Raw genomic sequence first — 17,399 nt, 5'->3', positions numbered from 1 at the left:
TTTTTATAAATATTATATCATTTTATTTAAAAATAAAACATTGTCACCGATCAATAAAAAAAGGAAGACATTAGTATCCCTGAATTGGATTGATAAGACCTAAGAAGGTAAAAAATAAGGGGATGAACCTGTGAATTAAGCAAGGAGAAGCTACGATAAGAAGAGTAAAGAGACTTAAGGAGCGTCTTCACTTGATCACAGACAAGCTCTAGACCTAAAGTGGGAGAAGAAGAGCTAAAGATGGTGCACATGAAAAAGGCCTAACGTATAGAGTGGGTGATAGAGGAAGTGGAAGAGGAAGGATAGCGGAGAATAACTTTTTAAGGAAAAAATGAGATAGAGAAATTTGAGAAAGAGGAATAAAATTTGAATGGTATTTAGGAAAACTCATTGAAAAAAAAAGGAGAAAACATGTATTTAATGATAAAAAGGTTGCAAATATCAATTTTCTTTTATTTTATTAAAGTATTTTTTGATCTATAATTTAATTGTAGTAAATGAGTTGCTTGACATATTTGACCTATAAAAGATGCTAATTAGGTGTCCAAGTTTTAATCATCTATTAAATTTCTTTTTAGTTTACATTGTAATTTGGTCCTTTGCTAATTTTTCTTTAAATTAGGATTAGCTCTTTGCTTTATAATTAGGGTTAGTCTCCTTGTGTGAGTAATACCTTGGAATAAACACTATAAATAGATATACAATCTCTCTCATTTGACAAGTTGAATAATATTGAGAAATTACTCTTGTTAGAGTGCGAGTAAAGCATTGAATCCTCTTTGGAGATTATCCAACTAGAACCTCTTAATTTTATCAAAGATTTTCATGTTTTTACATAGGTATAGCAATGGAGAGGGATGAAGGCGGGTTTAGTCTCCCCACCTCCATCCTCGAATCCCCAAGTCCTCCCAGTCCCCGCCCTCGATCCCCATCAAAGTCCAAAAATTAGACCCATTCTCGCCCTGTCTCGTCCTTGATCCTATCTTATTTTTTATTCATAAAAATGGGGAAAAAATAGTACAATTTATTTTTTGTAATTGGACTAAATCTATAACAATATGCTAAATTAAAATTTCAAGTAAAAATTGTTTGATTTCATTTATTTTTGGATAGCTTAAAGAAATAGTGTTCATGACATTTTGTTTATCAATGTTGAAGTTTCAAGTGCTTAACAACAAATCAAGTAAAAATTGCTTGCTCTCATTTAGTTTTTGAGCTCAATGTGAAATTAAGTAAAAATTGCATACAATTATAAGAAAAACAATAATTTCATATATAAAACAAGCATTAATCCATTAAAATTGTAAGGTTATAATAGTAATTTAAAATATTTATTATATTAAAATAACAGTGCGGCGAGGACAGGAGTGGGGATCAACATACTCGATCCCATCCCTAAACCTGACTTTCTCTATCGGGACAAACCCAAATCTGATTGTAACTCCGATCAACTCGATTTTTTCCCATCAAAGTCAGGACAAGTTTGGGTTAATTCCTGTGGGAACAGGTATACTTGACATGCCTACTTTTGCGGTGATTCTTTACTTACTTATCATTTTTCAATGAGTGTGGTGCCCATGCCACTCTTTCATCTTACTATTTTCATTTTGAACTTTTGTTTAACCTATTTTTTTCCCTTTTCATTTATTTGCTAATTTATATTGTTTTGTTGTTTTAATTCTCTTGTAATTATGTTTTGCACCATTAATATAATATTGTACTATTGTTAATTTAAAGCTTTGTGTTGCTTTCTCGTCTTCTTTTATCCCTCTTTTTTCTTCCTATTTTTGTAATTTTAATTTCAAGATAATCAACTAAATGACTATCTGTAAAAATAACATGAATTGATTAGGATCATATCAAAAATTCATTTCTTCATTAATTTAATTTCTTTAGCCAAAGTCTTAATTTTATCATAGAAATTAAATTCATTATCAAGGTTTTTTTAAAAGAAATTTATTACCAAGAATTAATGTATTTCTTCTTGATTAATCATTAATTTTACAAATATTTAACTATATTTGATGTCCATTCAACTAGTGCTTTAAGGTATTAGGTGTCACAAAATTAAAATATAATAAATAACTCATTAATTACTATGATAATATCATGTCAAAGAATCAAACTACTATATTTCTTTTAGAAAATTTCTTAGTTTAAGATAAATGTTAACATTAAGATTTCTCAATTGAGTCAAATCAATCTACATGGGCATAATCTACATTAGTAAATTAATGATGTCCTATATTCATAATAATCTTGATAAAAAATAATTTAGGTTATGTTTGACAAAATTAGTTAATAGTTAGAATCTAGTAGCTGAAAAATTAATTTATTAAATTAGAAGTGTTAGGTAAAACTAGTTATTGAAGTAACTAAAAAGTGTAAAATGACAAATAATATGATTTATTTTTAAAAAAGTAACAAAGAAAATAAATAAATATATCGAGGATAAAAGTAAAAGAAAATATAAAAAGTTAAAAGTTATAAATTAGCTTTTTTTAAGACACAAGAAACTACTAAAAAAATTATTTACCGAGTAGTTAAATAAGTTTTTCAGGTAGTAAAAAAATTAAAAACTAGTTAAAATATCTTGTTGAAGATAATCTTATATTAAAAATATAAAAGACTTATTTTTCATTATCATAATTTTTATGATGATAACAAGTTTTCAATTTTAATTAAACATCTTGTTAAATTAATTATTTAATCAAACAATAAATATGAAAAAAAAATAAAATAAAATTGATTACATAATAAATTAAATATCTTAAACATACTTGTTTATTCTCAGCAATTCGCCAAGATCCTTCGAGCGATGTCTATCTCGCCCAAATGTCTTTATCATATCTCAGCTACTTATAGTGGTTCAAACTTCAAAATTTTATAGGGACAGAGAATCTAAGATCGGGTGATATTTAGCTTTTGCTCCGATGAGTAAGATAATATTGAACCCCATAGGAGGTTTAGAAGTCTTGAATCATGTTATTAATTATGTCGGTCTGAGATAATATGAGATGTTTATCTGGGTCAAAGAACACTTGGTCTATAAATATATCAAGGAGATTATTGTCAACTTAACCCAATGAAATCAATCTAGATCAATACTTGTTATTCATTTTTCTATATATATATATGCAATATGTTGGTATTTATCTAATTATACTAGAAAACAAAAAAAGAAACCTTGTATATATAATTGTGTTCAAATTACTATAATCAAATTTCTTATTCTTTGTTTGTGCGAACAAAAGTTACGAACTGAAGGAGAAATGGGACATTAAAAATTTATGGGGAATCCTTTAGTTTCTGTTTTTTTTCCATCCGCAGCAAATATTAGTACAAGGTATTTTTTATTTGTTTATTTTTAAACACAATTACTACAAGCTTTCCATGGTTAGGCTTTTTATTCCGAGTGAATATTTCAGACTTTACTTTTTCTCTTAAGTACATCATTTATCTTTATCCCCGCTACCCCCAAAGAGAAAATGTAACGTACACAGGAAGAAACTTGCTTAGATAATATCAAATTAAAGCCAATAATATATTTGAGAATTGAAAATGCTTAGAGAGTAGTACAAGGGAAGAAGATGCTTGACAACCTACAAGGACTAATAACAACTACCAACTCACTATATATCAAACAATAAGAGCCACGACTACCTGATGTACTACACAAAGAAAAATACTCAAGACTCATGGAAGTTCTTCAACTGCAAATTTTTGTACAAAGATCAAAATGCTGAAGGGACTACTACTACTGCTACTACGTAATGTCTTTAGAATACAAAGGTGGGGAACATAACTTAGGTTAAATTTAACTTAACAGTTGAAAAGGAAGTCGGCGCCCAAAATCCTAACAATTAATGTCTTTATATAGATATTAGTAGAATATGCCATCCCCTCTCCTTGAGAAATGAATCCTGCTTCTATAGAGTTCACTTGCTCCTACAATTACACCACACCTTCATGAAACAGTTCCCTGTGATGATAAGAAAATGATTTAATAATGTTAGATTTCATCTTAAAATCAATCAATTGACATCAAGTAATATTAATCAACAGATATATAAGTTGCATCTCAAAAATTAAAGTTAACAATGTAAGACTTTCCAACAAATAAGGTTGAATGTATAAATGGGAAGTTGCTACTAAGTAACAGATAAAAATAAAATAAATAAATAAAAAATGAGAAGAGATGTGGATAGTAATTGATATCTTACCATGTTGTCTTAGCTAACAGTCTTGTCTCCTTGTCCTGAGCTAAACCCTTTTTCACCAGCAACTCTAGTCTGCTGAAACCCCTCATTGTTCTTATTCTTATCTTTCTTAGATGAACCTTTCCTGAGGCCTAATCGCTCCTTCCACCGGCTTGAACTCTTTGGCAATCTTGGTAACTCCTCTTCATAGTGATCATCATTCACAAGCAACTCATCCCTCAAAGTCACCTTCTTATTGGAGCAATCACTCTTGAGAGGCAACAACATACCCTGAAAGAAGACTTCATCTGCTGATATCATAGAATTGTTCTTGACAGAGAATTCGAAATCCGAAGAGACAGGATCTTCTCTGTATATGTTTTCATGCTTGATTGCTTGTTGGGAAACCACGAAATCATAGGAGAAGGAGATTCTAGGGTCCATGGTTGAAGCTCATGCACTACTAGTGAAGTTGGTGATTATAGAGCATGGACAGTGTTCATGTGAGTAAATTAACTTTATATTATATCTTCTGTGTTTCGTTCAGTCTGAAGGGTTAGTTTCCACATGCAGATGTTTGCCCTTTTATATATAATGATGGGGATTCTACTATGTGTGTGCTTAGTGGACATAACATGTTGTTTAGAGTTGTCTTGTTATGCTAGGAATGCGGGTCTTCACCTTTAAGTGTTTAGCTGTGGCCTAAGGCAATTCCGCACCGTGAATATGAGTGTACACTTTTGCCAAATCATATATACTATATTGACCAATTGCAGCAAAATATGTTTATAAAATGTTTGCCTTTATCTGTATAACATTTTAGTGGTAGTAATTGAATTTGTTTAGCCTTTTGTAATGTGATTTTTTTTTTTCTGACTCAGAGACTATGCGTCTTTTAATTTATTGGCTCAAAGATTTATTGTGGTTATGTGTTTGATTATAGCGCTAATTCAAATTTTCTTTTGTACATGGTGAAAATCAATAAGAATTTTCTCATTAAATAAATATTTACCCACATATAAACACAATAGTGTCTTACACCATTACATAAATCTTATGATTAATGTGAATTTTAACTTTGCCATCAAATAAGAATTATGACATTTTTTTAATTATATGGTTCATACTTCTTAGATTTACAATATCATTATTTATTATATTTTATTTTTTATCTCTTAAATATATTATCTATTTATTTTCACCACATTATCCATTTCACTTATACTTCCAATCCTTATTTTTAGAAATAATTTTACAAAAATATTCATAAATAAAATAATAAAATAACAAAAAAGTATATGCAATACATTATTATGAGCCTTAAAAAAATGCAAGAGAATTCCTAAAATAATTTATATACATTTTATTACAATATTGAAAATTTGAAAGTTCAATTAATAGTGAATTTTAATTTTATGTGTCAAAATTTATATATATATATATATATATATATATATATATATATATATATGTTGAAAATAAGTTCTATATAGTATATATATGATGATATAATTTTTAAATCTTAAAATATTTAATTGAGGTTGAATTATTTTATTGAATGGATTTTTTAAATGAAACAAGTAAAAAAATGAAATTTAAATAAACTATATATTTATAAATATTACATAGAAGTATAAACAAATCAAATGGATTGCAAAAAAAAAAAACATACTTATTACTACAAATAGATATATAATTTTGATAACAAATAGTACTACATTGTTGTTCAAATTGAAAATTAATTGTGTTCCAGTATTATATTATAAAAAATAATTAGGTGAAACTAAAAAAATAATTTTGACAACAAATAGATATGCAATTTTAAGTTTAATTATTGAAAATGTAAAAAGAGAAAAAACATTTGTATAAATTAATTAATTTATTTTAATTTTTTGACAGAATATTAGCTAAATAACTTAATTTAATAAAAAAATTTATCTTTTGTATTTAGTGATTAAATTAAAGAAAATGAAATACATAATTTAAATAGTTTTAATTACTGAAAAAGATAAATATTGAATAATATTTTTTTAAATATAATAAATATTTTTTTTCAAATAAAAGATTTATGCTTTAAATATTTTTTTACTATATGTTTTAAATAATTTCTTACACTTTGCCTTTGACAATTCGTATCTACTTATAAATAAACCATTTTCTCATTTTAAGCATGTTTTTCATTTTATGTTATATTTTATTTTTTATGACAATATTTCTCTAATCAAATTTTAAAAGTATAATTTAACATATACATTTTATATTATTTTAAATTTAATTTTATCCAGCAACATACACAAATGGCAAAAAGGATAACGACATTATTTGCGGATGATTTTGACTATTGTAACCAGAAGAGAGCCCTGATTTAATTATTATCTTCAAAACTTATTTGCTAATAATTATATTTGCAGACTCACTTTTTTTTTTTTTCATTTTCTTCACATATCATATTTTTCTATCTCTTAAACTTTTCCTTTCCTATCACATGACTTTAACGGCTACTTTCTTATCTTTTTCCTTTATATCTCCCTCTTTCTTCTACTTACACATCCAGTACTCCAAAATGGAACGTACCATTATGACTTAATTTATGCACTTGATGGAGAATGAACGAGTACTTATCGATCAAGCTGATGAATCCCTGTAACAAGTGCTATGCAAAGCATGTCAAAATTTCGTTCAAGAATTTTTCACCAATCATATATTGTTAGTATAATTTATTTTATATTAATTTAAACATAATTTTAAAAATAATTATTTAAAAAATTAACAATCTTTACTATACATACAAAACAAAACATTTAGATATTTATATATAGAAAGACCACAACAAGACAATGTTTACATACGTAAAGTATTACTATGAATGAGATATAGTTCAATTAATTGAGGAAGATGTGTGAGTGTTAAATCTCTTTTTCTTTATCTTCGATTGGAGTAAAACAAGTAAACAAATAGTAGATGATCAGTCTTTGAAATCCATGCATGTGAGTCAAGTCAGATTACTTAGCACAAAATTAGCATGTCTGTATTATATTCTTCTCTTCTTTTGTCAAATATTGGAAAAAGGTAGTTGTAAGCACAAGAAGGAAACAAAGTATACATACAAATTAAGTAATGCCAAGACTAATAATTCATTCATACGGCCAAGAATCTTTCAGTTGAACTATTGACCTTCACGTGTTTCTTATCCCCACCCTCATTGTGGAGACTAATAGAGTTTAATATATTAATTACTTGGCAATTCAACTTAGGACAAATGGTCTCATCCCACACCGTATATTGTTGTTAGTACTTAGCACAAGATTAATGAAATTCACCACATATAGCTAGGTTGCTGGAAGAAAAGATAGGCCTAAGAGCTTGTCCCCCTTTTGGTCTCCTATTTTGTTAACAAAACTTGTCTCTTGTAATCCAATAAATGATGCTTTTAGTACTTATTTTTTCTATTCTAGTATCATCCAATCAATGATGCTTTAGTTCATATTATTATAATGTAATATCCAATATCATATACAAACACTCAATGCTCGAGGCTCATTTTACTATGTCAGATCCAGAAACCCTCTATTTTATTTTTTGTGTGGCAGCATGGCATGCATGAATCTTGCTCAAAACGTAACACAGTATTCTCTTTGGATTGTCCTGCAAAAGGGAGTTGTAAGCTTTTATTTACTTTGTTTAATTCTGTGAAATGTGATTAATTGCTTTCCGTTTCTTAATTTATGAGTTTAGTGATTTAGTCTATAACAACTTAGGCAATGGAAATATAAAAATGATTTACCTGACAAGAACAGAACATATCCAACTCAGATCATGTTTGATAAACATAAAAGAAAGTGATACCAGCATATCATAGCACGACATACCTTTTTTTATGAACATAATGTGAACACAAACACACCTCGATAGCACTGGTGTTGAATCTATCATCACACATAACATGACAAAAACTGTAACCAATGATAAACAGTGCCGTTAATTAGCTAGAACTCGATTGAACAACGTTACTAGTGATAGAAAATTATATGAAAAAATTGTACTTCAGGTTCAATTCATCTAATTGACTATCATTTCTCAAATTTATATCTACCTCATTTTCTTGATCACTGAGGAAGCTTTTTTCAATTCTTTTCTTTTCTTTGGGTTAATATTATTGTCGTGTGATGAACTGATATATGTTTGAAGTTGTTGCAACCCTAGCTAGCACAAGTGATCATGGCTTCATAATGAAGGTCACTCTTAATAAGAAGAGAATCCAGTCCCATTTTCTCGAGACATTCGAGAATCTCAACATTTAAAAGATAAATACTTTATAGCTAGCCTCCACTAGGTTGGCGAGAAAATGAACAACCTAGTTAACTCATCTTTATGACTTTTTGCCAACTTAATTATCAATGAATAATCAACCTCGGTTACCAACAATGACTTTAAAGTGGATGGTTAGGGAAATTTCCTCACGTCTTTGCTTAAGATAATCACATCAATGCCCATGACTAAGTATGCGTTATTAAATTACGCTATAACTAAGCAACAAAGTGAAAAGAAAAGATATGCTCTATTCATCACCAGCCCAAGCTTAGAAATATTCATGGTAGAATCTAGAATCATCTCCACGGGTTAAGTTCTGATGTGATCACTTCCAAGAAGTTTGACGTTTAAGTTAGTATATGCAAAAGATGATGAAGTTTTTTAGGCTTAATTAATAAGTTCTTACAAAGTTCTTATTGAGCCAAGATGGTGTTCCTGTGCGAGTGACGATGTTGATGTGTGGGAGATGTCTCTAAGTTGTTAAATCCCTTGATTCACAGTATTTGTTATTAGTGAATTTTTGTCATGATGCAGTACTTTGTGTCTATACAAACTTTGGAGTACTGTTAAAAAGGTTCTTGAGTCATAAAAGTCATTGGGTTGGGTTTGGAACTTTGGATAGTGGATACTCGACGGTAACATTAATTGAACCAAGATGTTTACTTTATTTTTTATTTTTTTATCAGCAGATGTTTACTTTATTTACTTATATGGGCCAAAGTGAGCTTAACAATGGCCGAAAACAAGATCAAATTGATGGGTATAGACCACCTTAATCACCCCAACTCATTAATTAAATAACAGACAAAAATAAGAAGCAATTTCTCAATCTCACTCAAGAAGGCAAGAAAACAAAAGGAAAAAGTTGAAGCATAACACTGAAACATGCACTAGCCAAAGTATAAGATGAATGGTAATAATATTTCTTTGATAGTTATGGTCTAAAAACTGAAGGAGTAGGTAAGAAAAATGGAGCTCAGTCTTTTCAAACTCAATTTTTGTTTAACCTTGCAAAGTGGAAATGAATGACATTGTCTTCATGGTAATTAGGCAATTTGATATAAAATTGTCAAATTCACATATGGTGGATGGTGAATTAAAAAGGGTGGTTACAAGTGATAGGGGGATGATAATTTTTCTTTAGTGTAGTGGCAATATTTATGCAAAGTGGAAGGCGAATCAAGATTTGCTCCTCGATGGTTTTCAAAAAATATGGCTAGGCAAATGAAAAATGAGGAACTTAAAAAATTCTTGGAAGACACTTGGATAGGTTCAACATCTCTTAAAGAAACTTTTATTTCTAAACTTTATCAACTTTTGGAGGAAAATCATGTCTTAGAGTTTCTACAAAAAAAAGAAGAGTAAATGACAGGAAAATGTTATCCTAGGAAGGAAAATTATTTTTTCTATAACGAAAAAATGTTTTTCTAACTGTATGACTACAACTGCATTTAATATATAAAATATTCCAAGCTTAATACTACCGAACTGTATATTTCTTAAGGATAGGGACACCGGATGCAAGAATGGCAGAAGATGTAGAAACCTATGAACGTAAAAGCGTTATATAATGGTATCTCAAGAAACTGCAAATGAAATTGAAAGCTAAGATTTCAGAGGGTAGAAATAAAAAATCATGCATAACCAAAAGATTATTCAATAAATATAATAGTACCTCTGACACTGCCTCGCCAAAGTTATTATTTAGTCACAGATAATTACTTGTAAAATTTGGGTGCAAAATACAGCATCAAGTTGAGATGGCCGAGTTGGTCTAAGGCGCCAGATTAAGGTTCTGGTCCGAAAGGGCGTGGGTTCAAATCCCACTCTCAACACCAAAACTTTGTGACTCCATGGCCCAATGGATAAGGCGCTGGTCTACGGAACCAGAGATTCTGGGTTCGATCCCCAGTGGAGTCGCTTCCCTTTATTTTAATATTATTTTTTTATACAGAAGATTGCTTCTACACGTTCAAAATATTATAATTTTTATTGCGTTGAACAGAAAACATTATATATTTACAACCTTCAGTTGTTGAAGATATTATAAGATTTAGGTTGTTAAATAACTTGTTTGTATTTACATATAATATCCAATCCTTGTGAGAAAGTTCCTACTTGAAACTGATTCACATTGACTTGTTATTTATTTTACCACGGCTATCCTTGTCTGGCCAAGTAATTATTGGTTCATGATTTTTCAGCTTGCATCATTGCAAATAATAAATTATTCTGGAGTCACATTTGAATTTAAATTAATATGATGGGAAATTGGGATGTTCCTTGACCGTGTCCAAGTCAACACATGTATAATGTAATGTTTTCACAAATTGCCTTCTCTTCCTATCCTTTTGCAGTAAGATTTTCGAGGAAACACCAACCTTCCTAAATGCTAAAGAAGGAACATGGTAATGTAATGATCTTATCTTAATCTACACTTGTTTCTCTTAAATCAATGGTCGTTGGACATATTCCAATTATTTATGCTGATATTCAAATACTTATTACTAACTAGTACTTTTCTTTGCAACTTCTGATTATTAAAATAATCAGACTGAAAAACTATGGCCTAACCAACTAGCTAGTAATTAAAATGTGGGGTGCCCTCTTTAAATTAAGTTCCATCTATATATATATATATATATATATATATATATATATATATATATACACTAAGATAGGCAGAAAACTTTGGCATGGTTAAAGGGTCATTACTCATTACAGTAACAGTAATTTAATTCGAGCTAATTTGCTAAAGTACCAGCAAAATGTATCCTGCAGTAGATGAACATGAAGAGGTATACGCAGCTCATCATAGACATCCAGGTTATGTTCTACCAGTTGTGGTGCCTCCAAATTATGGCACTCCACAAATTCCATCCTATGCTCCTCCATACATCAGCACCAGTGTTAGTGTAAGGGGCCCTGTGATCAGGACAAATCGATGGTCAACCAATTTGTGCCATTGTACTGAGGATCCTGGAAACTGTAAGAACCCATGAATTATGTGAATTCATCTTCAGATAAAACTTACAGTTCTACAAGTGCTTTGGTCCTGTTCTCCAATCAGAATTGGAATTACATCTCAAATAGTACAAACATTTATTTTGCAGATTACCGAGATGCAACTCCAATTCTGATTAGAGAAAAAACACTAAAAACACCTATAGAATTGTATTTATGCTTTATCCTTTATCGTTTCTCAATAGTATAAACATCAAGCAATTGACATACTACGGTTGTTTATTTTCTAAGGTTTGGTCACTTGCTTCTGCCCCTGTGTTACATTTGGATTGATAGCAGAGATAGTAGATAAAGGCAATACAAGTAAGTTTTTAATTTTTATTAAACATTGCATATATGAATACAATATATTTATGACTAAGGTTATATCTATTGCTAATTTTTCTTTTCTTTTTGTTTCATTTATGCAGCTTGCACTTATGCTGGGGCTATTTATGGGACGCTACTGGCTCTTAGCGGGCTTTCATGCTTGTATTCTTGCTATTATAGGTCCAAACTGAGGGCACAATATGACTTACCAGAGGCTCCATGTATGGATTGTTTAGTTCATTTCTGCTGTGAAACATGTGCTCTATGTCAGGAGTATAGAGAGCTTAAAAACCGTGGATTTGACTTGAGCATAGGTAATAACACCTTTTTAACTTGTGAATTATGATTGAAACACACACACACCACACACACATATACATCAATTTCAGGACCTCTATCTGATTTCCATATATCTTTCCAAAACTTTGTTTTTGAAGTATTGAGGATGAGAATCTAGTGAATTGTCAGACATCATATGGGTTTGCTGGCTAAATAATGCCTTTGAATCTTTGTCTTATAATTAAGTGCTGTTTAAAATTACTACTATAATGAGCTTGATCTATTATATGAATTTTCATTGGGACAAAATTTCACCTCCAATTTTAATTCGAGAACAAAATGAAAAACACTTAAGGTACTATACTTTCATTAAATCTGATTGGAGGGATGCAAAATTAATGTTCTTTTTTCTGTCATTGACTTTTTTTTCCCCTGATTAGAATTAATCTTTCGAGTTTTCTTACTTTGACTAGAGTAATTTATTGCTTTTATTAAGCCTCTTGTAACCGGAATATATTAAGGACCATCAATATTTTAACCAAAAAAGACTCAGTAACTTGGCATTTTGCGGTTACACCTACTATAAGAGATTATGATAATTTTAAAAAGAAGCACTAGCTGCATCAAACTACAGATATAAAGGGTTGACAAATGGAGCATATAAAATTTCACCTTGTGGTTTTACTTTGATGATTGCAGATTATTTATGAGCACTCATTTCCTTTCTCTTTTAAATGTATATGAAACTGACTTGTTGGGTAATAAATTGAAATATAGGGTGGGAAGCCAACATGGAAAGACAAAGACAAGGAGCTATAGTATCACCAGTAATGTCACAATCTATGACAAGATGAAAAGTGAAACCTCTTTAGGATCCTTTTGGTCACTACCTTGAGATGGAGCTGTTGGTTAATTGGTGCTGTTAATTTCAACTCCTTGTGGTGTATATAATCTGTTTGATGCTTGGTTTGAGTTTTTTTTATCAGGATTTGGTTTGAGTGTTTTTATTATTCAAGAGAAATGCACATTTGTCTAAAATTATCGAATCCGCAGTTATCAGGCCTTATCTTTTACTTGGACATCCATTCAAGTTCCAATCTCAAATTTCAGTCTTATAAGTCTGTTCGTAATCCAGAAATTATTTTACCCTCAAAGGTCAAAGAATTGGGCATACTCAATAGGACGATGTTAAGTTGAATTGCTAAGAAGATATAAAGTTAGTATGCTGGTTGAGGAAGGCTGAAGGAAGAATGGAGGGAGAAGATGTCACAAATTTAAATCCCTCAACTAACATTTATAACAAAACCAACAAATTCTTATTGTTATCTTTTGTGTGTGTCATTCTTATCGGTTTATAGCCTATCATGTGAAGAGTAAAGCTCTCTCACCATCTATTTTTCGGTTCACTGAACTCTAACTCAACACTCTTCTATAGAGGAACTAAACTTTATCATTTGGATCAACTTGCATTGGTCAACTCCATTGAGACTAGATAGTGTCGTACTCAAATATAATATTAATATATACAAACTTTGATTATACACAAGCTTAACTATATAAATAAGTTGATTATTTGTAATTTATTTAAATTTAATTAATGTTTATTTGGCTTATTAAATAAATAAATGTAGGTTTAATTCTAGATTGGACTATATACAAGAACTAAGTTTAAATTTTGTACGCTTAAGAAGTGATAAATAATTTTGTTTACACGAATATATCTTAGGATTTTTATTTTTATGTAAAAAAAAAGATGTATTTAATCATATATAAGTTTAATCCAAAAGCCAATGTGAATTAATACAAGTGGTTGAAATCTTAGATATCGTTTTCTTGTTGACTTGGTGGGTAGTCCTATCAAAAGAAACTCCTGATGTCTAGAGACTGTTGATTAGCTCAACTGAGTGGAATTGAATGACTCATATTCTACCAAATTTATGCATAAAATTGGGGGCTTTGGGTCAAGGATGTCCTAAATTAAACAAAAAAATAATAGAAATGTTTTTTATCTGTTTTTTTTATCCTAAAAGAAAACAAATACATAAAACATGTAATGATCCATGATCTTGACCCAAAATAAGAGCCCATGGCCCAAAAACAAAACGAGGAACCCAATCAATCACTTGTCGTCCTCCTTCGAATAAAAATACAGAAGTGTCCTCCCTAGACCCTAGTTGCTTCCTTCTGCCACTGTTTCACTCAGAAATGGCGACGTTCACATCGATTCAGCGTGCGCGAACCACTATGCTCTCTTCCTCCTTCAAGCTTCGAACACACCTTCTCCATGGCAACCACTTCACCCAAACCCTCACTACGAATTCTCTATCCACCTCTGCACTCCCACACGAGTATCAAAGATTCCCTTCCCAACAAAACCAACACCAACCACCCTCTGATCCCTCACACTTTCAAGCTCAACAACAATGGCAGCAACAACATCAACATCAACAACCTCAACATTTCAACCCACAGACCCATCACCCCCCCAACCCTCCTCCCCCTTCCAATCAATTTCCTCATCACCATAACCATCAACCTCGTCAACACAATGTTCCTCGTCCATTTCTAGAACATGGCGGAAACCATAATAATCAGTGGAACCCTCAACCCCCACCACCTCAAAATCACAATTTTCAAACACCCACTTCTCAAAATCCAAACTTTCGCCCACCCACTACCCCAAATCGATGGAACAATCAAAACCCTGCTGCCCCCAACCAATGGAACCCTAGGTCTCAGGGGTTCCCAAACTCTAACCAGTTCCAAAACCCTAATAATCAGTTGAACAACAATCAAGCTTCTATTCAAGCGCAAACCCACCCTGCTCCTCCTCCTCCTCCTCATCCACTACCTCCTTCAATTACTGATTTGACACGTTTGTGCAAAGAGGGGAAAGTTAAAGAGGCAATTGAATTGATGGACAAAGGGGTCAAAGCTGATGCTGGTTGCTTTGACCTTCTGTTTGACTTGTGTGGGCAATCTAAGTCCCTTGAGGATGCTAAGAAGGCCCATGACCACTTTCTACAATCCACTTTTAGGAGTGATCTCACTCTGAACAACAAGGTGATTGAAATGTATGGGAATTGCAAAAGCATGACTGATGCACGCAGGGTGTTCGATCATATGCCCAACAGGGATATGGGCTCTTGGCATTTGATGTTGCGGGGCTACGCTTATAACACCAATGGGGATGATGCCTTGCAGTTGTTTGAGCAGATGAATGAGCTTGGTTTGGAGATCACTTCAGAGACTTTGCTTGCGGTGTTGTCGGCTTGTGCCAGTGCAGAGGATGTGGAGGATGCTTTCCTTCATTTTGAGTCTATGAAAAGCAAGTATGGAATTGAGCCTGGGGTGGAGCACTACATGGGGCTTTTGGATGTTCTTGGACAATCTGCATACCTCAAGGAAGCTGAGGAGTTTATTGACCAGTTGCCATTCGAGCCCACGGTAGCAGTATGGGAGAAACTGAAGCATTATGCTCGCGTTCATGGAGATGTTGATCTTGAAGACTATACTGAAGAGTTGATTGTTAGTCTTGACCCATCAAAAGCTGTTGCCAATAAGATCCCCACGCCGCCTCCGAAGAAGTATACTGCAATAAACATGCTTGATGGCAGGAACAGAATTATTGAATATAAGAATCCTACTCTTTACAAGGATGATGAAAAGTTGAAGGCCTTGAGTGGGATGAAAGAAACAGGGTATGTTCCTGACACAAGATATGTTCTTCATGACATTGATCAGGAAGCAAAAGAGCAAGCCTTGCTTTACCACAGTGAACGTCTAGCAATTGCCTATGGTCTTATTAGTACTCCACCAAGAACACCTCTTAGAATCATCAAGAACCTTCGTGTCTGTGGTGACTGTCACAATGCCATCAAGATCATGTCCAGGATTGTAGGGAGGGAATTGATTGTCAGAGATAACAAAAGGTTTCATCATTTCAAGGATGGAAAATGCTCTTGTGGGGATTACTGGTGAAAGAATCATTACTTGAAATCATACAGTAGCATGGACATATCATTTTCTACCCGGCATCCCCTTGTACCGGGAAAACAAATGTGCGTAGAAGCTTTAATACTACTACGACAGGAGATGAAATATGTAGTATGCAATATTTAGAATGTATTTGCTTCTTGTTCAGATATTCACTTATTTTTTCTCTCTCTCTACGACTCAGGGTTATTACTTGTGATCCCATTAAAATTTTCTCTTACATGGTCTTTGTATATTGGTTTTTTGGTTCCAGCAACATAACACTTTAGATTGTTTGAAGTTTGAAAAGATGTTTACAAGGATATCTTCAATCTTCATACTTGAAGACGGTGTAATTGGGGGGGGGGGGGAATTCTTTTAGGCACATGAGTATGTGATTCTGAGCAGTGACCACTGATTTGGAATTGTACTCTACAGCAACTGGTATGCTATTAAAACAGCTGCCACTGGTTGCTGGTTGCATTACGTAATAGCGCTACTGAACTTATTTTATTTGGGCAAAAAATAAATGGCAAGTCAGATTTTTCCACGTGGTGGAGAGGATGAAATATAAACTTACTAGAATCTAAGTCATGATGTATGCGGAGAATCAACGAATTCAATATCAAGTCATGATTTTCAAGTATTTTATAATTTTCCCGTTTTTATTGTTAATTATTACCTTGACTTCATTTTAAACTTGTTTAATAGGAATATCACTTTTTTTGTGTCCCAGTAGTAGATCACTTTTAAACACTATTCCGCTTCTTTGTAAATTGCGTTTTTTGGGAATTTTAAGTATTACCCCCCAACCGAAAGCTGCAATTTTCTGAGGTGCAAAGGAGGTTTATAAACTGTTAAAAAGCTTCTTGCCGACTTGTACTCTAATTTGTTGGAGCAGATTGTATGATGACTAGACAATGTATTTTCTTGATGAATATGCCTTCGTAAGCAATTGATTCATTTGAATGTTCTCCAACACTACCGATGATGTTAAAAAACTTATTTTCTAAATCCTTTTCCCATTGAAATAATCCTCTTCTCCAATGAAATAGTCACTCCCAAACTCTATTTGTCCATGTTCCCATACCATCTACTATTTCCTCCTTACATGCTGAAATTTGGAATAGTCTACTGAAAGATTTATTTAAAGCTCCCATTTCTACCGAATTTTTATGCTAGAAAGCTATACCGCTCCCATTTCCTAATTTTATACCAACTGTCTTTTATAACCAATTTGCTTGCATCACTCTCTTCTAGCTTCCTTAGACCTCTCTATCATGTAGGCCCTTTCTGAAAATA

General features: G+C 31.9%; 3 protein-coding genes, 1 long non-coding RNA gene and 2 other non-coding genes across 7 annotated transcripts; 4 read left to right on the top strand and 2 right to left on the bottom strand.

The window, feature by feature from the left end:
* Positions 1-3,520: 3,520 nt before the first annotated feature.
* Positions 3,521-4,830, bottom strand: LOC114388634. The gene is made up of 2 exons (XM_028349223.1): positions 4,224-4,830; positions 3,521-3,982 (listed from the first exon to the last, which is right to left on the bottom strand). Exon 1 carries the CDS (start codon positions 4,641-4,643, stop codon positions 4,233-4,235), a length of 411 nt encoding a protein of 136 aa, XP_028205024.1. The 5' UTR covers positions 4,644-4,830; the 3' UTR covers positions 3,521-3,982; positions 4,224-4,232.
* Positions 4,831-7,111: 2,281 nt separating this feature from the next.
* LOC114371086 lies at positions 7,112-10,408 on the bottom strand. The gene is made up of 3 exons (XR_003658008.1): positions 10,186-10,408; positions 8,069-8,152; positions 7,112-7,844 (listed from the first exon to the last, which is right to left on the bottom strand). It is a non-coding gene; the product is annotated as an uncharacterized LOC114371086 (long non-coding RNA).
* Positions 10,265-10,345, top strand: TRNAL-AAG. Its single transcript has one exon. It is a non-coding gene; the product is annotated as a tRNA-Leu (tRNA).
* On the top strand, positions 10,358-10,430 carry TRNAR-ACG. Its single transcript has one exon. It is a non-coding gene; the product is annotated as a tRNA-Arg (tRNA).
* Positions 10,431-10,813: 383 nt separating this feature from the next.
* On the top strand, positions 10,814-13,575 carry LOC114388621 (protein PLANT CADMIUM RESISTANCE 3-like). Of its 2 annotated transcripts, XM_028349205.1 has the most exons (5): positions 10,814-10,918; positions 11,292-11,498; positions 11,766-11,837; positions 11,945-12,157; positions 12,900-13,575. In XM_028349205.1, the coding sequence occupies exons 1-5, from the start codon at positions 10,900-10,902 to the stop codon at positions 12,974-12,976; spliced, it is 588 nt and encodes a 195-aa protein (XP_028205006.1). In that variant the 5' UTR covers positions 10,814-10,899; the 3' UTR covers positions 12,977-13,575. The 2 variants fall into 2 exon arrangements, with proteins under 2 accessions (XP_028205006.1, XP_028205011.1); XM_028349210.1 differs by lacking the exon at positions 10,814-10,918 and having other exon boundaries at positions 11,177-11,498.
* A 665-nt stretch (positions 13,576-14,240) lies between these two features.
* Positions 14,241-16,420, top strand: LOC114388615 (pentatricopeptide repeat-containing protein At2g15690, mitochondrial-like). Its single transcript, XM_028349192.1, has one exon. It carries the CDS (start codon positions 14,328-14,330, stop codon positions 16,101-16,103), a length of 1,776 nt encoding a protein of 591 aa, XP_028204993.1. The 5' UTR covers positions 14,241-14,327; the 3' UTR covers positions 16,104-16,420.
* Positions 16,421-17,399: the final 979 nt, after the last annotated feature.

Source organism: Glycine soja, chromosome 2 (assembly GCF_004193775.1).
Source record: "Glycine soja cultivar W05 chromosome 2, ASM419377v2, whole genome shotgun sequence".
Lineage (NCBI taxonomy): Eukaryota > Viridiplantae > Streptophyta > Magnoliopsida > Fabales > Fabaceae > Glycine > Glycine soja.
Note: the sequence above shows the minus strand (reverse complement) of the source record. Positions and strands in the feature narration are given on the sequence as shown.

Bases quoted from the DNA above. Each gene is read 5' to 3' on its own strand.
- LOC114388634 (XM_028349223.1), bottom strand. From the start codon at position 4,643: ATGGACCCTAGAATCTCCTTCTCCTATGATTTCGTGGTTTCCCAACAA.
- LOC114388621 (XM_028349205.1), top strand. The intron at 11,499-11,765 runs GTAAGAACCCAT...TTATTTTCTAAG, and splicing joins TACTGAGGATCCTGGAAACT to GTTTGGTCACTTGCTTCTGC. The intron at 11,838-11,944 runs GTAAGTTTTTAA...TCATTTATGCAG, and splicing joins AGTAGATAAAGGCAATACAA to CTTGCACTTATGCTGGGGCT.
- LOC114388615 (XM_028349192.1), top strand. From the start codon at position 14,328: ATGGCGACGTTCACATCGATTCAGCGTGCGCGAACCACTATGCTCTCT.